Source organism: Coturnix japonica, chromosome 2, assembly GCF_001577835.2.
Source record: "Coturnix japonica isolate 7356 chromosome 2, Coturnix japonica 2.1, whole genome shotgun sequence".
NCBI classification, from domain to species: Eukaryota; Metazoa; Chordata; class Aves; order Galliformes; family Phasianidae; genus Coturnix; species Coturnix japonica.
Genome location: NC_029517.1, coordinates 134,538,763 through 134,563,809, shown reverse-complemented (window position 1 = coordinate 134,563,809; position 25,047 = coordinate 134,538,763). Strand labels below are relative to the sequence as shown.

Genomic DNA, 25,047 nt, shown 5'->3' with positions numbered 1-25,047 from the left:
ATAAAGCTCAGTTAATGGGTGACAGTCACTCAGTTTTATGGGATAACAGCTCAGTTTATGGGGTGACAGTCAGCCTCAGTTATGGGGTAACAGCTCAGTATGGGATTAACAGCCTCAGTTATGGGGTGACAGTCAGCTCAGTTTATGGAATGACAGCTCAGTTATGGGGTGACAGCTCAGTTATGGGGTGACAGCTCAAGTTTTATGGGGTAACAAGCTCAGTTATGGGTAACAGCTCAGTTATGGGGTAACAGCTCTGTTATGGGGTGACAGCTCAATTATGGGGTGACAGCTCAGTTATGGGGTAACAGCTCAGTTATGGGGTGACAGTCAGTTATGGGGTTACAGCTCAGTTATGGGGTGACAGCTCAGTTATGGGGTGACAGCTCAGTTATGGGGTAACAGCTCAGTTATGGGGTAACAGCTCTGTTATGGGGTGACAGCTCAATTATGGGGTGACAGCTCTGTTATGGGGTGACAGCTCAGTTATGGGGTGACAGCTCTGTTATGGGGTGACAGCTCAGTTATGGGGTGACAGTCAGCTCAGTTATGGGTGACAAGTCAGTTATGGGGTAAACAGTCAGTTTTATGGGTGACAGTCAGTTATGGGGTGACAGCTCAGTTATGGGGTGACAGCTCAGTTGTGGGACAACAGTCAGCTCAGTTATGGGGTGACAGCTCAGTTTATGGGTGACAGCTCAGTTATGGGGTAACAGCTCAGTTATGGGTGAACAGCTCAGTTTATGGGGTGACAGTCAGCTCCAGTTAAATGGGATAACAGCCTCAGTTATGGGTGACAGCTCAGTTATGGCGGTGACAGCTCCTTGTTATGGGGTGGAACGAGCTCAGCTTATGGGGTTGACAGCTCATTATGGGGTAACAGCTTCAGTTATGGGGTGACAGCCTCAGTTATGGGTGAACAGTCAGTTATGGGGTAACAGCTCAGTTCTATGGGGTGACAGCTCAGTTTATGGGGTGGACAGTCAGTTATGGGGTGACAGTCCAGTTAAACAGCTCAGTTATGGGGTGACTGTCAGTTATGGGGTGACTTCATGCCAGCTTTCACCCTCAGCTCTGTTGGATGTGGCTGGGGTTCCTATCTTTGTAGCAGTGCACTTTGAGGCCTCACCAGGGCAGGGGCTGCAATGAGACCTTTATTAGTCCCATCTCTAATCCTATGGTGGATCCTGAGCTGAGACGCGCTGGTGGAGCTGTGCTGACCCTCCTGTTCTCTTTGTGTCCCAGCCTTTCTTCAGGCTTCTGAACCTCCGTAAACTGGGCCTGAGTGACAATGAGATCCAGAGGCTTCCCCCCGAGGTGGCCAACTTCATGCAGCTGGTGGAGCTGGACATCTCCCGCAATGGTAAGGTCAGAGCTCCGCGTCCCACAGCACCACGTCTGTGTGCTCCTGCTCTCAAACAGCCGTTTCCCTTTGGCAGGGGCTGGAGCTGTGAGCGTCCCCTTGTCGTGCTGCGTCTCAGGCTGGTTCCGGCCGTCCCATTTCCATGCAATAGGTTCTTCCCAAGCCGCTGATTCTTTCATTTTCTTTTTTCCCCTTTAGACATCCCTGAAATCCCAGAAAGCATCAAATTCTGCAAATCTTTGGAGATCGCGGACTTCAGTGGGAATCCCCTGTCCAGGTATGGGGTGCATTGCGGCTCCATTGGGGACGAGGGCTGGAGCTCCTCATCCTCTGCTCCTCATCTTGCAGTCCTCTTCCCTGTGCCAAGGCCTTTCCTTGTCCGCTCTGTGCCACGTGGGCCTCTCAGGACAGGGAAGATCCGATGCCACCCCCAGCCCCTTCTCCTGCAGGGTCTGTGGCTGCTGGAGCTTTGTTCATGTCGATGCCACTGGTGTGGGCAGCAAGAACCTCTGTGCTTTAGCATAGGGTGCTTCCTCTCTTCGTTCCATCACAAAGCAGGGGGGATGAGGACCGGTCAGACAGAGGACTGCAGGGAGGCTGCGTGCTGTCCTTTGTTGGACCTCATTGCTTTATTTAGGGCCAAGGATGGACGGCCCTTGAAACTGTCGGGTTGTTTTGGTGTTGCAGCAGCCATAACTACACCCCAAAGCAGCACTTGGCCTTTTCCTTGGTTCTCTATGGCTCTGGGTTTGCACGGTTTTCTGCCTCAGGGAAGCCAGCTTTCAGGCCGTGCTGTGCTGCGTTGTCTGCCTCCCCCTCTGCCTCCCCTGCTCCCCACACTGCTGGGCAGGTGCTTCCCAAGTCAAGCTGAAATAGATTTAAGTCTCTGCTTCCCTCTGGTGGAGCCAAACGCTGAGAGAGGAGCAGAAGCTTCTCAGTCATTGGGGCTCTGCAGGCACAGGAGCGACGTGCAGCACTGCGGGCACTCATAGCCCGGCCATGGTCTGTCAGTGGTAAGATGAGCATCGTTTGCTCCAGCCCATGAGCAGGGAAGGATTTCTGCTCTTTAGGGCCTTCCCTTCCTCTGTGATACCTCAAAACCGTTGTGGTAACACAGCCCGATTCGGGGCAGGATCCATCGCAGTGTCTGGAGGAGCTGCTCACCCTCCGTCCCTTCATGTCTCAATGATGACGTGGCACAGTCGGCTGTTCATGCTCAATTGCTGCATCCACGTTTGTCACTTGGACATGCAGCGACTTTGGTGCGAGGGGGTGATGCCATGTTGGAAGCAGAGCAAGTCCTGGCTCACTGCTGCTTCCTGCTTCTCCCCTTCCAACCTGCTGTTGGTGTGGGACCGGATACCGGGAACGTGAGCACAGAGCTGAGCGCGGGTTTGTGCCCAGCCCTGACGGTGTCTGTCCCGTTTGTGTTCTCAGGCTTCCCGAGGGCTTCACGCAGCTGCGCAGCCTGGGGCACCTGGCCCTGAACGACGTGTCCCTGCAGAGTCTGCCCAGCGACATCGGGAAGTGAGTCTGTGTGCTCAGAAAGGAGGGGAAGGGGGGAGGGGGGCTCTGTGAGCACGGAGCCCCCACCTCATCCCCCCCACCTCATCCCCCCCATCATCTCATCCCCCCCATCATCTCATCGCCCCGCCATGTCATCTCATGCCCCCCGAATCATCTCATCGCCCCCGCATTGCATCTCAATGCCCCCATTGCATCTCATCCCCGCCACATGTCATCAGTCATGCCGCCTGCCCGATTCCATCTCATCCCCGGCCCACCATCGTCATCCCCCCCCATCAGTGCTCTATCCCCCCATCATTGCTTCAATCCCCGCCCGATCATCTCATCCCCCCCCATCATCTCATCCCCTCCTCATCATTCTACATCCCCCCCATCAATCTCCACCCCCCCATCATCGTCCCTCCCCCCATTCATCTCCTCCCCCCCATCATCTCCTCCCCCCATCATCTCTCCCCCCATCATGCTCCTCCCCATCCATCCCCCCCCATCCTCATCCCCCCCATCTCATCCGCCCCCCATGTCATCTCCCACCAGGCCATCCTCGATCCCCCCCTCTCATCCCCCATCATCTCACCCCGCTATTCATCGTCATCCCCTCCCATCTCATCCCCCCATCGCCTCACTACCCCCCCATCCTCATCCGCCCGCCATCTCATCCCCCCCCATCCACTCATCCCCATCAATCTCATCCCCCCCCCCATCTCTCATCTCCCCATTGCCAACCTCAGCCCCATGCATGCTCATCCCCCCATCCTCCTCCCCATCCATCTCCTCCCCACCTCTCCTCCCCCCCATACTCGCGTCCCCCCATCTCCAATCCTTCCACTCGTCCCACCCATCTGTCCCCCCAATCTCGTCCCAAAGCCCCCATCTCGTCCCCCCCATCTCGTCCCCCCATCATCGGTCGCCCTCATCTCGTCCCCCGAGTGCTCGAGTCCCAACCACCCGAAACTGCCCCGCCATCTCGGTCCCCCGCCGAGGGGCGTGCGCGCCGCCCATTCTGCGTCCCCCCCATCTCGTCCCCATCACAGTCTCGTCCCCGCCCATCTCGTCCCGCCATCTCGTCCCGCGCCATCGTCGTCACCCCACATACTCGTCCCCCCATCTCGTCCCCGACCATCTCGTCCCCCCATCCGTCACCATCTCTGTCCCCCATCCATCGTCCCCGCCCATCTGTCCCCCCAATGCATTCTCATCCCCCATCATCTCATCCCCCATCATCTCACTCCCCGCCATCCTCCGTCCCCCTCCTATCTCGTCCCCCTGTCCCATCTCACTCCATCCCCCCCATCTCATACCCCCCATCATGCTGCATCCCCCATCACTCATCCCCCCAATCTACACGCCCCCCCATCAATCTCATTCCCCCCCAATCATCTTCATCCCCCCCATGCTCGTCCCCGGGACCGATTCTCGTCCCCTCCATCTTCGCCCCGCATCCTTTCGTCCCCCTCCGCATCCGTTCCCCCCCATCTCGTCCCCGCCATCTCAAATACCCACCATCCACCTGCATGGCGCCTGCAGGCACTCGGCGCCTATAACAACCATGTCCCCGCATCTCAATCCCCCCCTCTCATCCCCATCTCATCCCCATCCATCCCCCATCTCAATATCCCTATCCCATCCGATCTCCCATCCCCATCTAATCGGCCTCATTTGCCCAGGGCAAGTTTAGGTTGGATATTAGGAAGAACTTCTTTACAGTAAGGGGCTAGTATAATGTACTGGAAAGGGTAAAAAGAGGAGGTGGTTGAATCGCCAATCCCTGGGTGTGTTAAGGAGCTTTTGGCAATGCTTGTGCTCAGGGATAATGGATTTAGTGTGAGGGTTGTTAGACGTTTACGGGTTTCTGGTTATAGGGTACTATGGCTATAGGGTGAAGTCTAATTGGTTATAGTACTCCTCATTCCCTTTTCTCTTGCAGTCTGGCAAACCTGGTGACCCTGGAGCTACGGGAGAAACCTGCTGAAGACTCTGCAACGTGAGTAGACAACGTAGTACCAACGTAGACAGGGTTCCATGGAATCCTTATTCCTCCAAAGGCAGAAGGAAGGAGAATTTGCTTTGGACAGGGGGGATAAAGGGCGTGCTGGTGTGGGTGCTGGAAGAGCTTTGGTTTGAAGCCCTTGAGAAGTGTCTGCTGCGCCTCCAGCAGCTCTGTCAGCTTGGATCCCGCCTGTCCATGCAGCCAACACTGCAGCCAACCCTCACTCCTGTAGGTCGGAATGGATTCCACCTGATTTCCTTTGAATATCACTTTATTGTTTTTGTTGGGCCTGTGCTTTGGTCCTCAGTGCTGTGCTGTGCATCCCTCCTGTACGGTGCTGTTCTGTCATCCCTCCTTAGCGTCCTTCTGTCATCCCTCCTTAGCGTCCTTCTGTCATCCCTCCTTAGCGTCCTTTTCTGTTCGTGGCAAGGATTCAGTCTGGCTGCCTGTTTTCCTCTACACTCCTGTTTTGTTTTAAAGACAGCAAAAGAGGCATCGAATGAGAGAAGGGCTGTAAGTGTTTGGGGTTTTAGTCTGTTGCTTGTGTTGCTGTGCAGGACGCTGCTGTGCATCGCTGCTCTTACTGGGAGCTGTTTCCGTCTGGGATCTGCAGGTGCAGGGTTTGTACGGCATCAGTTCTGTGCCTGTACTGAGTCTGTCCAGCTTCCTTTCCAAAGCAGAGCTGGCACCGAGCAGCTCCCAGCCATCAGAGCTGATGGGAGCTTAGTTCGAATTAACTCTGTCACCTCACCCTGATCCCAAAGTCCCAGGGATCGTTTGTGCACAGGAGCTGACGCTGAAGCCCTGCTGCAGGAAGGTCACGTCCTCGTAATATCCCCTACTGATCTGAGCCCACCTGGAATAGAGACACGACAGCGAAGGCAGGGGCTGAAGCTGGATGAGTTGGGATGGGGCGGTGATGCTGCTGGCTTTGGATGAGCTCAGTGTTCCCACCACTGTGATAAACTCAGAGTCTTAAAGGCCGCGGCAATTTGTGTCAGGTCTGTTCATCACATCTGAGATCTGCGCTTCGTCTGCCTGCAGACTGTGCCCAGGAATGGCTTTAAACGAGCACAGCTGATGGGGCCAGAGAGCTGGATGTCTCATAAGGACGGGAGGCTGCAGTGCTGCCAATCCAGGACTGCAAGATTTATCCTTCTGCTTGCAATGACCTTCAATTAAAACATGACTTCATTGGGTGGCTTCAGTTCGTCCTGTGCAGCTGCTGCTGCTCCTCATCTCTCCCATGTGCTGGGACAGGTCTGAAGGAACATGTGTAAAGGGACACGTGTGCTGGGACACGTCTAAAGGGTCATTTGGCAGCATGTTCATTGCTGATGAGCTCTCATGGAGCGCTCAGAGGTTCCTTTCTTTCATGGAGCGCTCAGAGGTTCCTTTCTTTCCTGATGCATCTTGTGGGGCCTCACATCAGCTCCCTTGGCCCCGTTTTGGCAGCCAAACCGTGCAGNTTAAAACATGACTTCATTGGGTGGCTTCAGTTCGTCCTGTGCAGCTGCTGCTGCTCCTCATCTCTCCCATGTGCTGGGACAGGTCTGAAGGAACACGTGTAAAGGGACACGTGTGCTGGGACATGTGTAAAGGGACACGTGTGCTGGGACACGTCTTGCCAGTCATTTGGCAGCATGTTCATTGCTGATGAGCTCTCATGGAGCGCTCAGAGGTTCCTTTCTTTCCTGATGCATCTTGTGGGGCCTCACATCAGCTCCCTTGGCCCCGTTTTGGCAGCCAAACCGTGCAGGTGCTGAGGTGGAGCTGGGGCTGCTTCATACAAAGAGCAAATGTGCAGCTGTAACAGGAGTCCAGGAGCTGCAGGTGTTGATCCTCGGGGTCCCTTTCAGCTTGTGTTGCTCTGTGATTCTCTATGAGATGCTGCTGCCCAACAGGATCCTTCTGACTTTGCTTGAGTCAGTGTCTCCAAACCCACTGCTGCAAAAGACAGGAGCTTTCTGTTCCCGTGCAGTGCCCTTATTTTACTGCCCGTGTCCAGCAGGCCGGATTCTCGTTGCCTTCTCACACATTTTCAGCCTGCGGTACCTTCATTTGGGTGCTGCTGAGACTCAGAGCTGCCCTGACAGACAAATCCAGCCGTGTCTTTACGAGGACAATCCCTTATGGAGGCCTGAAGTCTCTCTGCGGGGCGTAGGCAGGGTTTAAATGGGATTTGTGCCTCGCTGTGGTGCTACAGCCATCAGACCCTGTGTAATGGAGCAGCTGCTGGAGCTGACGGGTGGGGCTGAACTGGGAGCAGCTGGACTCTGTTGGAAGAACCGAGCCCTGCTGCCGTGGGGTTACCATTGGGTTCAGTGTGTTCTGAGTGCACAGGGCACCTCTTTGTGCCGCTGTGTGATGATTGTGGTTCCTTGCAGGCTTCCTGCAGCACCTTCCCAGTGATCTCCCTGTCTGTGTGTCGTAACTGTGTGCTGCTGAGGTGCAGCAGCTTCACCCCTTTCCTTGCAGCATCATGGCTGCAGCATCACCCCTTTCCTTGCAGCATCACCCCTTTCCTTGCAGCATCACCCCTTTCCTTGCAGCATCACGGCTGGGGATGCTCAGGGCTGAGCTCAGGGCTGTGCAGTTTCTCCCCCCTCCCTGCAGCTCTGCTCCCTTCTATCTCTGGATGCACGAGGTCCTCTGCTGTTTCCCTGCTGCTCTGTGCTCCCCATCCCTGGCACAGACCGGGCAGCAGCGTTGAGGTCATTGAGGTCTGCTCGTTGACTGTCGTGTTTTTGCTCAAGTGATGCTTTAAGGTGGGAGGGGAGATGGGTGGCAGCAGAACTGCCTGCGGTGGAGCTGCTGATGCTGCTGATGTTCCCTGTGCAGCCAGCCTGATGTTGGGAAGCAATGGGTGCCCCTGGGAGGGGTGGGATGCTCCTCAGCTTTAGGAATTGGTCAGAACTGTGTGATTGCTTTGAGATGATGCTGACCTTCCGGCCTTTCTTCCTTCCTCTCCTTTTCCTCCCCGTATCTTGCAGCTCGCTCTCATTCCTTGTCAAGTTGGAGCAGTTGGATCTCGGTGGCAATGACCTGGAAGTGCTGGTAGGTGGGGGGGGGGGGGGAGGCAGCACCCCACAGAGACCCCATATCCACCCCATAGAGACCCATAGAGACCCCATAACCCCATATAACCCCATATAACCCCATATCCCCCCCATAACCACATAGAGACCCCATAGACACCATAGATCCCCATAGAGACCCATAGAGACTCCATAAACCCCACAGCCCCCATAGAATCACAGAATGACCTGGATTGGAAGGGACCTCAAGGATCATGTAGTTCCAACCCCCCATAGACCCCATTAACCCCATAGAGACCCCATATCCACCCCATAACCCCATAGAGACCCCATAGAAACCCATAGAGACCCCATAACCCCATATAACCCCATGTCCCCCCATAACCCCATAGAGACCCCATAGAGACCCACAGAGACTCCATAAACCCCACAGCCCCCATAGAATCACAGAATGACCCGGGTTGGAAGGGACCTCAAGGGTCATGTAGTTCCAACCCCCCTGCCTGGCAGGGCCACCAAACATACACATTTACTACATCAGGTTGCCCAGGAGACCCCATAGATCCCCATAGACCCTATAGATCCCCATAGAGACCCCATAGACCCCATAGAGACCCCATAGATCAGGTTGCCCAGGGCCCCGTCCAACCTGGCCTTGAACACCTCCAAGGACGGGGCATCCACAACTTCCCTGTGCAGCCTGTTCCAGGGCCTCACCACGCTCCTAGTGAAGAACTTCCCCCTGACATCCAACCTAAATCTTCCCTCTTTTAACTTAAAACCATTTCCCCGTGTCCTGCTATTGTCAGCCTCCTGTCTTGCCCGCTGCTGGTAGGTCTTTGCTGCCCCGTATCACCCCATATAACCCCCCATATCTCCCCATAACGACTCCCGTGCTCCTTGCTGGAGCTTTGCAGCCCGTATGGCAGCCCAAACATCCCCAGCCAGGTCGCTGCACGCTGACACAAAGAGCACATGTATCAACCCTCTGTGTAAGTGGTTCAGGAGATGTGACAGCAGAATGAGCACCAGGTGCTGCGGGGTTTGCTGGGCTTTGTAGGGCCGTAAAGCAGGGAGGGCTGACCCCGTGCTGTCATGTTGTGTTACAGCCGGATACCCTGGGAGCGCTGCCGAACCTGCGGGAGCTGTGGTTGGACCGCAACCAGCTGTCGGCTCTGCCGCCGGTGAGTGCCTGCCCCACAGCACCGCGCTGCTCCCTTCATGTGCTGCCACCCCCAGCCACAGGGTCTCCATTCTGATCCTAGGAGCTGGGCAACCTGCGCCGCCTGGTCTGCCTGGATGTGTCGGAGAACAAGCTGGAGCAGCTGCCCAACGAGGTCAGCGGGCTGGTAGCACTGACGGACCTGCTGCTGTCACAGAACCTGCTGGAGGGCATTCCCGATGGCATCGGTGAGTATGGGGTGCCAATGGGGCAGGACGGCTCCTCTGGGGAGGCTTCAGGTGCTGCTGTGCCTCAGAACCCATTTGGACCTGATGGACACGGTCAGCAGCAGAGTGCAGGAGCTGTAGATGGTGTGGTCAGCAATAGAGTGCAGGAGCAGTAGATGGTGTGGTCAGCAATAGAGTGCAGGAGCAGTAGGTGGTGTGGTCAGCAATAGAGTGCAGGAGCAGTAGATGGTGCTGTTGAGCAGAACCATGCAGGGTGTGTTCAGGTTCCTGCTCTGAGTTGTAGATTCACATCCTAGAATGGTTTAGGTTGGAAGTAACCTCAGAAATGATCAGTTCCAACCCTGTGCTGTGGGCTGCTCGTCCCCCACCAGCTCAGGCTGCCCAGGGTCCCATCTGTGGCTTTGAGAACCTCCAGGGATCACAGAATCAGGTTGGAAAAGACCTAGAAGATCATCTAGTCCAACCATTACCAATACTTCCCGGCTAAATCATATTCCTCAACACCACATCCAAGTGTAAATGGGGCACCCACACCCCTCTGGGCAGCAGTGCCAGGGCCTCTCTGCTGCTGGGTAAAGCATTTCTTCCGACATCCAACCTAAATTTCCCTTCTTCTAGTTTAAAGCAGTTTCTATCACACTTTGCAAGTGTTAAAAAGTCAGTTTCCCTCCTGCTTATCAGGTCCCTTCAGGTTCTGGAAGGATACATGGGTGAAGTCTGGTTGGGGAGTTCTCTGTTCTTGGGTTAGGAAATCCCTCTCGGGAGGTTCTTAGGGCAGATGACCGTAGGACAGCGTAGCTCTGTGTGGCTTCGTTCACTCTTGCTTGTTGCTCCGGGCAGGTCAGCTGAAGCAGCTCTCCATCCTCAAGGTGGACCAGAATCGGCTGACGGAGGTGACGGAGTCCATCGGGGACTGTGAGAATCTGTCAGAGCTCATCCTGACAGAGAACATGCTGACAGTGAGTATCAGCAGCGACCGTCCTGACATAAAGACTTGGCATGGAACGGGCTGCAAACCTGGGGGAGAACATGGCCTGAGGCTGCAGTGAGAACTGCTGGAGTCTCCTTTCAGAAGTATAATATATACAGAATGACCCGGGTACTTCAAGGATCATGTAGTTCCAACCCCCCATAGACCCCATTAACCCCATAGAGACCCCATATCCACCTTATAGCCCCATAGAGACCCCATAGAGACCCATATCCCCCCCATAACCTCATATCCCCCCATAACCCCATAGAGACTCCATAGAGACCCATAGAGACTCCATAAACCCCACAGCCCCCATAGAATCACAGAATGACCCAGGTTGGAAGGGACCTCAAGGATCATGTAGTTCCAACCCCCCATAGACCCCATTAACCCCATAGAGATCCCATATCGACCTCATAACCCCATGGAGACTCCATAGAGACCCCATAACCCCATATAACCCCATATCCCCCCCATAACCCCATAGAGACCCCATAGACCCCATAGAGACCCATAGAGACTCCATAAACCCCACAGCCCCCATAGAATCACAGAATGGCCCCTTTGTACCGAGGGCTTTATTCCCATTCTGCTGCCCTTTATTAACCATTGAATCGTGTCCTTCCTAGGCCTTACCCAAGTCCCTGGGGAAGCTGACCAAGCTGACAAACCTGAACGTGGATCGGAACCGTTTGACGTCCCTTCCAGCTGAGATCGGGGGCTGCTCCAACCTGAACGTCCTGTCCCTGCGCGACAACCGTCTGGCCCTGCTGCCAGCAGAGCTGGCCAACACCACCGAGCTGCACGTGCTGGACGTGGCAGGAAACAGGTCGGCAGGAGGGTGAATGGCTGCGGGTGTCCCAGCGTCCGCGGGCACCTCCGGGCTGTTGTTAATGGCCAGGTCAGGCTCTGGCACAGCGGGGTGATGGAATCACCGTCCTTGGAGGTGTAAGGGGACAGTGGAGGTGTGGAACTTGAGCTGGTGGGGGTGGGCTGTGCTTGGATTTGATGCTGGAGGTCTTTTCCAGCCCTTATGATTCTAAAGAGGCTGCTGCCAATAGGTGCCACGATCTGGGTCCTGGTTTGTTTGGGGAGGTGCTGCGTCTGTGCTGATCCCACAGCGGTTCAGGGGGGATGTGAAGGGCTCTGGGAGAGTCCGTGTCCCTCCAACTTTCTGCCTGACTTTCGGCCTTTTGTGTTACTCAAAGTAGAGCTGGTTTGGGGATGGGCAGAGAGCTGCGGTGCTCGTGCCTGGTTCACATTTCTCAGTGCCGGATCGGTTCCTCCGCTGTTCTGGCGATGTGGCCGGGCTTTTACCACTGCCCTCTGTGCTGCCTCATTGGGACCATCAGTATTGACAGAGTAAAACTCAGCCCAAGCCTCGGCCATGTACAACACACAGCCGGGACAAACAGTGTTTGTACAGCAGGTCTGCAGCTGGTGCAGGAATGGAGGCTGTTTTCTTCCCAGTTTGCATCTGATCCCTTGCATGTTTCTATACTCAAAGCTGGGGAGGAAGGAATTCCTGCCAACATCCCGTGCAGCACTGCAATGGGTTTGGGGCTCTACTCAGCCCCTGTCTGATGCAGTGACCCCCTCAGCCCCTGTCTGATACAGTCCAGAGCTGAGTAGGTTTCATCGTTACTGGGAAGTTTAATCGTCCTTCTTCCTTTCTCTTGCAGGCTGCAGAATTTGCCCTTTGCTCTGACAAACCTTAACCTGAAAGCCTTGTGGCTGGCGGAGAACCAGTCCCAGCCCATGCTGAAATTCCAGACGGAGGATGACGAAAAGACGGGAGAAAAAGTCCTGACGTGCTACCTGCTCCCCCAGCAGCCCTCCCCTAGTCTGGGTAAGAGTTTGGGCTGGGGCTGAGGTGGATGAGGGGATGAGGGTAAGGATGGCAGTGTGGTCTGCCTGGACTTCAGAAAGGCCTTTGGCACTGCCCCACACAGCATCCTCATGGAGGTGCTGGCTGCCCATGGTTTGGATGGGCTCACGCTGCACTGGGTGAAGCACTGGCTGGATGGCCGGGCACAAAGAGCTGGAAAATGGAGTTAAACCCGGCCATGAGCGGTGCCCCCAGGGCTCAGCGCTGGGGCTGCTGCTATTTTACATCTTTATTAACGATCTGATGAGGGGATTGAGCGCACTCAGTGAGTCTGCAGGCAGCACCAACATGGGAGGGAGTGAGGAGCTGCCAGAGGGGAGACGGGCACTGCAGGGAGACCTGGATAGACGGGATCCATGGGGCAAACGGAGCGAGTTCCAATAGGGCCAAGGGTGGGGGGCTTCATTTTGGTCACAACAACCCCGGGCAGCACAACAGGATTGGGGAGGAGAGGCTGAAAGCTGCGTGATGGAAAGGGACCTTGGTGCTGATGGGCTGATGTGTTTAATAACTGCCTGGATGTGGTGCTCAGGGCTGGGATTGAGCAGAGGGCTGTTAGTTGGAGGATGGTTGGGTTGTGGTTGCACTCGATGGTCTTTGAGTTCTTTTCCATCTGAGTGACTCTATGGCTCTGAGCTATGGATGCTTGCAGCAGCGCTGTGTACATCAGTCCAGAGAGGGACGCAGAGGAGAGACCACGAGCCTCTCTGTGCCTGGTTTTGCCTTCCTTGGTTACTGCGGTGGCTGCAGCACACGTTCATAGAATCACAGAATCACGACACTTGGAAAAGACCTCTAAGATCATCAAGTCCAACTGACCACCCATCACCATGCCCACTAAACCACGTCCCCAAGCATTAAAGCCATCTGCCTTCAGAGGGCTGTGACAGGCTGAGTCAATGCAAAGCTCCTTACCCTACATGTCCACCACCTCCATCTCACCACCACATTACAGCCCTCCCATAAACAACATAGGGTCATTAAATCCCACATCTAGCCCCCAGGAATGAACGCATTGCAACACATCAAGAAACACCCCATAGCCCTCATTGCTCATTATTTCAGCCCTATTCTTCATCTCATGCTCGATCCCAACATATGGCTCTTTGCACACAGAATCATTAAGGTTGGAAAGACCACTGAGCTTTCACTCCCAGTGGGCTGATGCCAACTTTCCAAGGCAGAGACTGCTAAAAGCAGGAGAATGCTGCAGATCTTCTGCTTGTATCTGCAGGTTAGCATCTGGATCTGCTGGACAGTAGTTGGATCTGCTGGATAGCATCTGGATCTGCTGGTCTGGCAGTTGGATCTGCTGGTTAGCAGCTGTATCTGCTGCATAGAGCTGTATCTGCTGGATAGAGCTGTATCTGCTGCATAGAGCTGTATCTGCTGCATAGAGCTGTATCTGCTGCATAGAGCTGTATGTGAGCCTTGCTTCCTGCTGTGACAGTGTCACCGTGTTGGTGCTTCTCATCTATTTCTTCATCCAGCCTTTTCCTCTGGTCCTTAGAATGTGAGCCTGACCCCTTTGGTAGGTTCTTTAGAGGCTGTAGAGGCTGGTGAGAAGGTCCTGAGGTGCATCCGATGCCCTCAGAGCCCTGTGCTGAGGGCAGGTCGAGGTGTCCCTATAGGCTGAGAGCTGTCGTTCATCCAGGCACACGGCCCTGTGTGTTCAGAGCAGCACCCGCTCTGTTGTCTTCCTCCCCAGAGAACCTTCTGCAGAACAGCGTGGATGAGAGCTGGACCGACACCAACCTAAACAGAGTCAGCGTGATTCAGTTCCTGGATGACCCCAAAGGAGACGACGAGGAGGAGGCTGGGGCTGAGAGGCGGGTAAGGAGTTCCTGGGGGCTATTACCATCCTATGGACACAGGGGCACAACACTGTAAGTGCAGACTGACCCAGAAGGGATGGCTGGTCATTTTCATTTAGCTACAGATGCAAAGGGAGGGATAGAAGTTTCAGTTTACAGCAAGTATTTATTGGCTTAAATCTCTTGCAGGGTATTTTCTCTTTCTTTTTTAATCTTGTGAAGAGAGGTTATCTTAGTCTGAATCCTTCAAGTAAAGCAAATTGCATCTGTCCTTCCAGCACCGAGATGATTTTTCTGCTGCTGCTTGGGGTGTCATCTCCCATCTCTTTCCCTTTGCCAGCTGTTCAGTGCTGGCAGATAAGCCCAGATCAGGTTCTGCTCTGTGACATTCGGGTCACATCCAAATTAACCCCAATTAATCCCTCCCTCCTCACCCCCTCCAACACAGCCTTCATCCCCCCCATCCTCCATCTCTTCCCTTCATCTTCATCCCCACCCCTCCAGGGTGTTAGGGCTGCTCTCACTGTGAACCCCCTGCTCTGTGTTCTCCTTTGGCAGGGCTTACAGCGCAGAGCAACCCCTCATCCCAGTGAACTGAAAGTTATGAAGAAGGTGATTGAAGTTCGGCGCAGCGAGGTCTCTGCTGCAAAGCCTGGTGCAGACCCGAATTCATCCAACTCAGAAGTGAGTGCAGTTTGCTACAATAGGGAGAGCTGCAGAGAACGTGCAGGAAACCCGAGGAATGGGGCGGCCGTGTTTGTGAGCTGGGCAGGAAAAACACCTTTGGGAAATGTGGGAGCAGACTGAGCATGGACTGCCTGCGTCCCGTGGGTTAGAACCCTCCGTGGGTCAGCAGATGGGGCAGGAGACGGAGCCAGGATGAAGAGAAGGGCATAAGGGGGATTGGGTGTAACTTGTATCGTAGTGCAGGGAGAGGAACTCCAATTTTCACAGAATCACAGAATTATCAAGGTTGGAAAAGACCTAGAAGATCATCTAGTCCAACCATTACCAATCCTTCCCGGCTAAATCATATTCATCAACACCACATCCAGACGTTTCTTGAACACTCCCATGGTCGGTGACTCCACCACCTCCCTGGGCAGTGCATTCCAATGCTAAACTACCCTTTCTGAGAAGTAATATTTCCTAATGTTCAGCCTGAATCTCCCCTGGAGCACCTTAAAACCATTCCCTCTAGTTCTATCATCGATTACACGAGAGAAGAGGCCAACCCCCTCTCTGACTGAAGATGGGAGCAGAGAACTGGGGGTGGTGCGTTGCTGCTGCTGGGTGGTGCTGACTATAAAAGCCTGCAGCAGTGATGATGCAGGTGGAGCTGGGTGAAACAGCAGCCTGAAGAAAAGGCCGGTTCTGTTGGCAGCAGAACGTGCTCCACCCTGCAGCAATGTCACTGCAGGGCACCACCTCCTGCCCAGCCTTCCATCTTCACTTTGAAACCTGTCGTCTTCTCAGGAGAAGAGGCTGAGCGCCACGTCCAACCGCAGCGAGGACTCCCACCTCTCCAACAGCACCGCGGAGGAGCAGGGGGACGAGAGGCAGCGGGGCCGGCCCAACGGGCAGGTGCTGGAGGGGCAGGAGCTGGAGAAGGAGGCCAAGCAGGGAGCTGCAGAGGAGCCAAAGGAAGCTGCTGTGCAGGAGGATGAAGATGCGGAGGTGGAATACAATGAGGTGGGGATATGGCGAGCGCAGTGGGATCCTGCTAAGAGCTGGAAGGGTTGGAATGGCGAATGGGCAAACAGAGTGTGATTGGGGCATCGCTGCAGGCAAGGGAAGGGCATGGCCTATGGCTGCAGGGCGAGATCTGGGGGTCCTGGTGTAGTCCATCCTGAAGGCTGGGAAGGATGGATGGGAGCCAGACAGGGACTGTGCGGGTAGCAGGGCTGCGGTTTTGGTACCCTCAGCCTGTGGAGCTGATGGTGTGTCTGAGTGAAGGTGCTGATATGGGGAAACAACGGTAGGAGGGAAGTGAAGGTGTATTCTGCATCTTCTGTAGTACAAAGTGGAGCTGCTGGCTTTGCCTGTGTTGGAGTTGGAGGGCGGGTGTCTGGCTGTAATCCCAGGCTCACAGCCTTTCTGGGCCTTTGTTTTGCAGCCCACTGTACACTTTGCTGAGGACACGCTGATAAGGAGTGAGGATGAAGATGAAGATGAGGAGCGGCCGTTCCCGGTGGAGAAACAGAGGCTGATCCGCAAGGACACTCCCCACTATAAGAAACACTTCAAGATAACGAAGCTGCCCAAACCAGAGGCCGTGGTGGCGCTGCTGCAGGGGCTGAACAGCGACGGAGTCCCCAAGGAGGAGGAGGAGTTGGGAGGCTGCAACAACAACGCGGAGCCTGAGGATGAGGAGGAAGCGTGGGATGAAGACGACAGAAAGAACGGGTCGTTGTCTGCTCAGCCCTCCGTGAAGGTGAGGCCTTGAGGGAGGGGAGCACCAGGGGGGGCCGCAGCTCCCTTCTGCTCCGAGCCACCACAGGCTGCACCAGAGGAAACACGGCAGGCTCCAGAGTTTGCATCGAGCTGTGCTGAGGGTGGGAGAGATGGAGCTGATGCTGGAGCTGTCTGAGCTGAGCCACGCTGGCTGTGTCTGGCTGCTGGTGCTGTGAGCACACGCTGCGTGCAGTGCTGTGCTCTGTGCTGCAGGAGCAGTTCCCGTATTGCTGACAGCTCCTCTCCGTGTCCTCACCTGCTCCTGTTGCACCTTGTTTGCCGCAGGATGCGCTGTGTGTCTGGAAGGACCAAACCGCCAGTTTTTGGCTTCAGGCCGCTTCCCGTTGCCTTTGGGCCGCGGTTCTTGCTGTGCTGTGGAATCCGGCTGCAGCACCTTCTCAGTGCTGCCCCAGTGCAGGTCTGATGAGGGCTGTGCGGTACCTGGGCAGCTTCTGCTGTGGGGCTCCCCACTGATATGGGGCAGCAGCGGGCCCTGCTGCTCCTGCTGGGGGCTGATGGGTCCAGAGCTCCTTGTCTCTGCTCGGATGAGCCCACACCGTGTTTGCTTGGTCAGGGACACAGTTTGGTGCTGGGGGAGGTGCTCGCAGTACAGAGGGCTGTGTCTATAGGGGACACTGTGAGGTCAGAGCAGTTCGTGCTGAAGCCAGCGATGGATTATGAGGTTCCTTGGGAGGCAGAGGTCGGGATGCAGGCGGGTCTCCATCATATTGCGTGGCACCAGCGGGTCGTGTGGGTGAGGTGCAGCTCTGAATGGTTGGAATGTGCTGGAGTAAAACCTGGTTTTGCTGTTGCTGCACACGCTCCAGACTGTGGGGATCATTTCAAGCCCGTTGTGGAGTTCAGACTGCACAGGGAAGGTTCCCGTGCTCTGTTTCCTTAGGGACCTTTCCCTCGGTCCGAGCTGACGTTTGCTCCTTAGGGATGAGGAGCAGTTCCATTCAGTGCCTCTGAAGTTGTTCAGAGTGAGAACGCGTTGTGGCTGCTGCTGTTCAGGGTGTGTGAAGCTGCCCTGCGTGCCCTGCACACACACCTGCCGTGGTGGCGAAATGCTCTGACCCAAAGGCTTCTTCCAAGCTGGTCCTCAAAGCTCGTTTGGTGTCTGTTAGGAAAAGTCGTCTGTTACCAGCTCAGCCTTCTGCTGGGGAACCACAGTTCTCGTTTTCTTGGGCTGGAATGAATGTTCACTCCAGATCTGAGCTGATGGAGGAGTGGGAGCGTGGGGCATCGACCCAGCAGAGGTTCATGCAGTGAGGAAGGAGGCAGGCGGGACATGCAGGGTGCCAGGTCCCAACCCAGGACAGCAGCTTTCAGGGGACATTCCTGCATTTGGGAGCATGTTTCCTCTGTTTGTGAGTGGGATCCCTGGACGCGCTGTCCCACCAGCAGCGTTTCCCTTCATAGATGGGTTTGGGACAGCCTGACTCCACGGGCCACCTGGTGGCACCGTGAGCTGCTTCTCCTGGGCTGTCCCTTCCTTCCTCCTCCACCAGCAGCTCCGTACGGGGGTGAAGGCAGCTAAGGGTGCTCAGCTTTCAACTGGGAAGCCACAGCCTCGGTGCGTCGGCACAGACAAAGTGGGGCCTTTTGGAGGCAGTTTGCAGCCGGCCAACATGTGCTGACGTGCTGCACGCTGTCGGGGTGGGAGCAGCCCATCCCCATCCCCATCCCTGCTGGGAGGTGGCTGTGAGGAGCGGGGTCTGCTCGGTGTTATGGGCGGCCCTGTCAGAGCGCTGTGCGTCTGTGTGTTGTGTTGGGTGGTGGTGGTTGTGGTGGTGGGTTTGGTTGATGCTCCACTAATCCGCATGCCTCTTTGCTGGTTCCTGTCCTAACAGGGGGTGTCGTTTGATCAAGCCAATAATCTGCTGATTGAACCTGCTCGCATTGAGGAGGAAGAGGTCTGTACCACTCCCACTGTTCTCTCTCTGCCGAAAATCATTCCGTCTGCTTGATTTGCTTCCCAGGCTCCCCCCCTCGTCACAGGGGGACTCTGATCTATTGGGGTCAAGTGGCTTCTGGACCTGACCGATCACCAACACCATGATTGTTCCTTCCTCTGCTTTCCTCCTCTCCCTGCTCCTTTCCCTCCCTCTCCATCCCCGAGGTGAGAATGGCTGCTGCAGACCCAGACTGAGATGGGAGGAATGTGAAGGAGCAGAGGGCTCGCGGGTGGAAGGCTCGGTTCCTGTTTGCTGCGTGCTGAGGAAGGGGCAGGAAGAAATTGTGCACGTACATTGAGGAGTTGTTGGTAGCCCAGGAGGAGCAGAGGGCTCCGCGATGGGCTGGGTGCAGTGGGATGGTGGCCCTTCGGGTGGATCTCAAGGCATCGTGCTGTTGCATGAAGGAGGTGCACTGGAGGTCGTTAATGATGCTGGCATCCTACACAGCCCCTATGGATGCCGTGCTGCTGCCTTTGGGCCGTCAGAAGGGTGTAGGTGGCACTGGAAGAGCTGTAAAGCCTCTGCCACGTGTCGTTCTGCGCCCTGGTTTGGATGCTGTTTCGCTGTCTTGGCTCATCCTCAGATCAATATTATTTTCCTGATGTTTATGTTTTAAACCACAAGTTTTCAGCAGGCGTGTTCAATCCCCTCCATTTGCAGGCAGACATCACAGCGAGCTGCTGGAGGCAGAGCGCTGCTGGCCCCGCTGTGTCAGCAGGAGCTGCTCACACAGGGGATGCTTCCCTTGGGGTCAGCAGCACCAGATCCGTGTCTTCAGTGCTCGAGCTGCTGGTCTGTCTGACCGTGAAACTCCTCCTGCTCCTCCCTCAGGTGTGGGGTGGGGGCTCTGCTTAGGTTTGTGTTTAGTTTCTTCTCAGCTTCAGAAGGTCCCACGTTGTTCTGCTGTCCATATCGTGCCATTCCTTCTTTGTACAGACCCATGGCCCCACTGTGCGGTGCCGTGTAGGGGGTGAGGTGCTGCTGCAGCTCCCAGGGACAAAATGCTGGAGATCCTCCAGGTCTGGGGGAGGCTGAAGGTGCCCCGCAGCAGTTCAGCTTTGGGGGCTGGGGGGTTGTAAACTCACAGCGCTGTGATCTCAATCCTTGTCTGTTTTTATGCAGCTCTTGAAAGAAAATGTGGAGTTTTGATTATGGCTTCATACTGAGTCAGGCCTCATCAGAGCAGAGCTGGAGGCATCTACCCAACTCCAACCAGCATCAGGGGTAGGGAGCCCTGTGCTGTGCATGCACCTCGGAGCTCCTTTGACTGTTAGGGCCAATGGGGCTCTGCTACAGGGGAAAACAGAATTGGATGGAAGCACGGGAGTGGCTGATGCTTGGGTTGCGCTGCTGCCTCAATTCCCAGTGCTTTTTGGTTTAGTCTCTACAGCACGGATGGAAATGGCCTTTTCTGAATGGTGGAGAGGCTGCTGGAGGTGTGGAGCAGCATCACACTGCTGGTGGAAGGCATGAGGTTGCAGCTGAATTGTGTTTGTTTTCAGAGGATTTTCTAAGAAGAGCCGCTGTGAAGGTGGAGGTTGGCAGTGCAAAGGGAGCCCCGAGTCCTGCTGGGTGCTGCACTGTCTGCAGTAATAGCAGCATCCTCCCTTGTGTTTGCCTGCTCTTAATGCATCTTCAACAGAGCACCTGAAAATAGGAGCCAGGAGCTGCTTTGCAGAGGCAGTTTGTGTTGGCTGAGGAGCTTTGTCTGTTTTTGCTTCTCCTGTGATGTGTCCTCCCAGCTGTACGAGGCCGGTTGGGGAGGGTACGGAGGCAATTGCCCTCCATGGAATCATAAGGAGGGTTGGGCTGGAAGGAACCTTTCAGACCATGTAGTTCCAAGCCCCTGCTATAGGCAGGGACACCTCCTGCTAGAGCAGGCTGCTCACAGCCCCATCCAGCCTGGCCTTGAGTGCCTGCAGGGAGGAGGGGGCATCCACAGCCTGTGCTGTGTTTACTACGAGGGAGGTGAGACACTGGAAAGCATTTTCTCCCTGATATCTTGTCTCAGCCATCTCTCTTCCAACTTAAAGCCATTTCCCCTCATCCTGTTGCTGCGTGCCCTTATAAAAAGTCCCTCCCCAGCTTTTCTCTTTGCCCCTTCAAGCACTGGAAGGCCGCTATGAAGTCCCTCCAGAGCCTTCTCTTCTCCAGGCTGAAGAGCCCTGTCTCCCTCAGCCTGTCCTCACTGGGAGATGCTCCAGCCCTCTGCTCATCTCTGTGGCCCTGCTCTGGACCCCCTCCAACATCTCCATTTCCTTCTGGTGTTGGAAGGGCCCTAGGAGGGAGCTGGGCTGATGGTGGAGGTTTAGAGGCCTTTGGTGGAAGGAGGAAAAGATCCCGTCAGTTTCCTCTGCTCTTACATCAGTCTGGAGCCAGGAGCAAGTCAGGTTGTTTTAGAGCAGCCTTAACCTACAGGAGCTGCTCAGCACAGCCCTCCTCTCCTGATGCTGCTGCTGTGCTGCCTTTCTACCTGGACCTCTCTGTGGGAGCCTCTTGTTTGCTGGGTGGGCCCGCTGTGCCTGTCAGGACGCTGTTGTGCTTTAAGTTCTCACATAGAGAATTCAGGTCCCCCACAGTGTGATCTGCAGGTTCTGAGCCCTGAAAGAACCAGTTTTCTTTTATCCCCTCTCCAGGGATCACCCATTGCCCTGACTTTTCAAATATCATAGTGGCTCGGCAACCACATCAGCCAGTTCCCTTGGGGCTCTGGGATGCACCTCATCCACACCCATAGACTTAGGGATGCTCAGGTCCCTCGGGTGTTCACAGACCTGATCTTTGCTCTACCACGAGTCTCCAGGTCTTTATGACACCTGGGAACCCACACTGCTCTACTCTAACCCTGTTGGCTGTGTATGATATGGCACAGTACGATCAGACTGCGCTACGCCGTATTCCATCGGTTTTTCTTCCATTTCCCATCCGTGAACCAAAGCTCCCTGCAGCCTCCTCACTGCGGATGCTTAAAGCGATGAGAAGCTGTTGGACTGAAAGGAATCTCAAGGTGGGATTCTGTTGACAGTGAGACCAAAGGAATGACTGTACCACAAAAGGTGTAGGAGTAAAGAGGCCTTACTGCTAAAGAGAGGAAGAGAGATCATGCATTTCCACATCACTTGTTCTGTCTGCATGCCCAGCACATGCACGTGTTGGGCTTTTGTTCTACTAGAAATGCTTCAGAGCTCCATGTGTTTGTCCAGTGTGGATTGTGATGTGGGACGTTGTCATTTCCAGAAGGACTCTGCCTTGTTCTGTACTGCAATGCAGCCAGCCCGGTTCCTTTTGGGATCTGTATTTTACTGCTGACGTTCCCATGTAGCAATGGCAAACCCCGGTGCCTGTTGGGACGAGCTCCTTAAATCCTTATTTCTGGAATTCGTTAATGAAAGAACTGATCGTAGCTGTGTGTGCATGGAGGGCTTTTTATTCACAGAATCACAGAATTATCAAGGTTGGAAAAGACCTAGAAGATCATCCAGTCCAACCATCACTAAGACTTCCCAGCTAAATCATATCCCTCAACACAACACCCAAACGTTTCTTGAACATCCCCGTGGTCGGCGATTCCACCACCTCCCTGGGCAGCGTATTCCAGTGCCCAGGGAATTCCATTCATGGCTCCAAATCCACCATCGATGTGAGTGTTTAATAAATGCCATCCTTTCTGTCATCTTCACTTACTGAGATTTGCACCGCTGTCTTGTCAGGAGCGCAGCTGGGCAGGTAGCACTGCAGGGCACCTCTGCTGTCTGCAACTGATAAATCATCTTAAAGGCCCAATGAGCACCATTGCTGCCAGGAAGCCCTCAGCTCGGGCTGTGTGCCCAGGCAGGACCTTTCCTCCACGTTCCTTTTTCCACTGTTCATTTTTAGCTGGGTTCTCACCAGCTCGTGCAGCCGTCCCTCACCTTCCATTTGCTCATCGGTATTTTCAGCCTGTCCACGTGTCCTCACCAGTCACTGCTTACAAGGACACATTTAGCTCCTCTAATCTTCCCCGGTGAGTCAGAGCCTTTGGCTCCCAGTGTCACTTTGTGAGGAGCTCTGTTTTGCAGGGCTGCTCCTGGAGAAAGGCACAGAGCTGGGTGGTGTCTGCGTAGCGATGGATGTGATGGTGAGCATGCAGGACTTCCTTTGGGGACGATGGATTGCAATCCTTGGCAATGCGTGATGATCCCTTACTGGTATTTCCCCTGATCCTTGTGATCTGGGATGTAGGATTTCTGGGCTGTTAATCCCATTCATCCCTTGAATTATCATTTCCAAGGAAGTCTTTAATGACATAAAAAAACCGAAACATTCTGTCCTGTCCCATCCCCTCCTGTATCTGAAGCATCCTGGCCTCCCCTCAAACACAACAGTTAACATCATTTTCTGTTGGGGATTTGGATTATTTGGATTTTTTTTGAAAATTTGGATATTTTTTTTCCTGTGATTCCATTAAGCTGCAGGAGGGCAGATGGAGGTTGGATGTCAGGGGGAAGTTCTTTACTCTGAGAGTGGTGAGGTGCTGGCACAGCTGCCCAGAGAGGCTGTGGATGCCCCGTCCATCCCTGGAGCTGTTCAAGGCCAGGTTGGATGGGGCCCTGGGCAGGTGTGGAGGTTGGTGGCCCTGCCTGTTGGGGGGTTGGAGCTTTGTGATCCTTGTGGTCCCTTCCAGCCCAGCCATTCTGTGGTTCTGTGATTTGGAATGAGATCAGGCCTGATAACATCTCTTTAGAAGCCCACCCACCTCGTGGTTCTTTGCTGGTGACCAGCACTTGGTCGTCAGCTCGTGTGATGTTCACACAACACCAACATCCCACGGCATCAGGAGGAACGCCTGGAGATAGGGAGCACCAGGGCTTACCAAAGCCTGCTTATGAGTTTTGCTGTGTTACGTTACCAGCCAAGTTTGGTGTCTGGTCAACGAGTGGAATAACGGCGGTGATGGGTTTTTTTGCCTGTTAGTTTGTGACAGTGAGGTGTTCCAAAAGGTTGAATTCTCTAACGACTCTGTGAGCACATTGGAGATCTTGGCGGGTTGTTTGGACTCGCAGGTACACGTTATTTAGTTCTTATGGCTTTTTAAGTGTATTTCCCATATTGGGTCTGTTTAATGTGTTCTTTAGCACCTGTGAGGATGTGATTCTTTGTGGAATGTACACATCACCATGTTTCTATCCATATACAATTGGGAGGTATTCACTGAACACTGGCCTTTTCTGTGTCACTGTGGTCAATCCAGTCCCAGTAAAGCTTCAAGCTGCAGGGATAGGGCACGTACCTGCCTCCAAATGAACATATAAAGATATGTCTGGATGCAGAAAATATTCTGCATGAGGAAAACTGCCACCTTCTGAAGAGGACATCCTTAAACCCAGCTCCTTTGGGTGAGCCTGGAGAAACAGCTTGGTCTTCCAGCAGCTCTGAAGTGCAGCAGCTCCATGCTGTGCCATTAGAAACCTGTGAAAGTTGGGTTTGCTGCCTCTCTGCCTGCCATGACCCTGCTCAGAGCAAGATGTAAAAGCCCTTGATTTGCAGGACACAGTGCTGGATGCTGCCCCAGTATGGGGCAGTGTTCAGATCTCCCTGGCAGCTCCTGGAAGAGCAAGCCTGCCCGTGAGTGCAGCATTTGGTTCTTTGTAATAGTTCATGTTTATTCACTGCGACTAGGAAAAGCCAGCAGGATCAGAAGGCTCTGTTATAAGGTAGCTGTATGTATGATATACGATAGCTGTATGTGTGTTAGAAGATAGCTGTATGTTAGAAGATAGCTGTATGTTGGAAGATAGCTGTATAGGGTCCATGGAAAACAGGTGGGAATGGAGCCAGTCCTTATTTGATTGTGTTTATTAGAGACATATAGGTAGAAACACAGATGGGACCAAGGGAAGCAGAGGAGAAAGTTGGGAAGTGTCGCTGCTTCCTTGGCTTCCTTGGCTGAACCATCCCACTCCTGGTCTGCTCCCTAAAGCTCTGTGCTCCCAACCCTTCACACTTTGCCTGGTCGCTGGTGGCAGATCAGGGAAATATCAATATCAACTTCAGGCTGAAGTGGCAGCTATTGCCGTGCTGCCTTTCCCCCTGTCCCAGTAGTGAATGTCCGTGCATAACTAGGATGAAACCCTGGGTTTGTTGTCATTTGGTGACGGAGTTTGCCCTTTCTGCTGCTGTGAGGAATTGGGATCAAATGAGCAGCATGATTCTGCATGGGGAATATCGCAGACCTGTAGTGAACTGCTGCTGGATGGCTGGTGATGGATCCGGGTGGTAAGGGCAAAATGGAAGGAGAGGAAAAATACAGGGAGAAGCCACTGACAGTGCAATGCAGGGGTGGTAACTGTGCCACCCCCTGCAGCCTGGGCAGCTGCTGGCTGTGTTTCCAGCCCATGAATGTCAGAGCAGCTCTGAAGCAGCCCTGTGGCTGTAGGCTGATATGGGGAAGGTGTAGCGCAACGTGAAGAGCTGCAGGTCACAATGAGGAGCTGCAGGCCAACACGAGGAGCTGCAGGCCGCCATGAGGAGCTGCAGGTCACCATGCAGAGCTGCAGGCCGCCATGAAGAGCTGCAGGTCACCATGAGGAGCTGCAGGTCACCATGAGGAGCTGCAGGTCACCACGAGGAGCTGCAGGCCACCATGAAGAGCTGCA

General features: G+C 54.5%; 1 protein-coding gene across 1 annotated transcript in view; it reads left to right on the top strand.

Annotated features, from left to right (window-relative positions):
* The window catches only part of SCRIB (scribble planar cell polarity protein), an 80,900-nt gene that overhangs the window by 1,046 nt on the left and 54,807 nt on the right, over nucleotides 1–25,047 (top strand). The window contains exons 2-16 of the mRNA XM_032442604.1: nucleotides 1,193–1,363; nucleotides 1,562–1,640; nucleotides 2,801–2,890; nucleotides 4,815–4,871; nucleotides 7,871–7,934; nucleotides 9,025–9,099; nucleotides 9,181–9,325; nucleotides 10,166–10,284; nucleotides 10,928–11,127; nucleotides 11,981–12,147; nucleotides 13,895–14,019; nucleotides 14,559–14,684; nucleotides 15,477–15,692; nucleotides 16,117–16,434; nucleotides 18,308–18,370. Coding sequence (XP_032298495.1) covers nucleotides 1,193–1,363; nucleotides 1,562–1,640; nucleotides 2,801–2,890; nucleotides 4,815–4,871; nucleotides 7,871–7,934; nucleotides 9,025–9,099; nucleotides 9,181–9,325; nucleotides 10,166–10,284; nucleotides 10,928–11,127; nucleotides 11,981–12,147; nucleotides 13,895–14,019; nucleotides 14,559–14,684; nucleotides 15,477–15,692; nucleotides 16,117–16,434; nucleotides 18,308–18,370 — 2,015 coding nt within the window. The remainder of the gene's footprint in view (nucleotides 1–1,192; nucleotides 1,364–1,561; nucleotides 1,641–2,800; nucleotides 2,891–4,814; nucleotides 4,872–7,870; nucleotides 7,935–9,024; nucleotides 9,100–9,180; nucleotides 9,326–10,165; nucleotides 10,285–10,927; nucleotides 11,128–11,980; nucleotides 12,148–13,894; nucleotides 14,020–14,558; nucleotides 14,685–15,476; nucleotides 15,693–16,116; nucleotides 16,435–18,307; nucleotides 18,371–25,047) is intronic.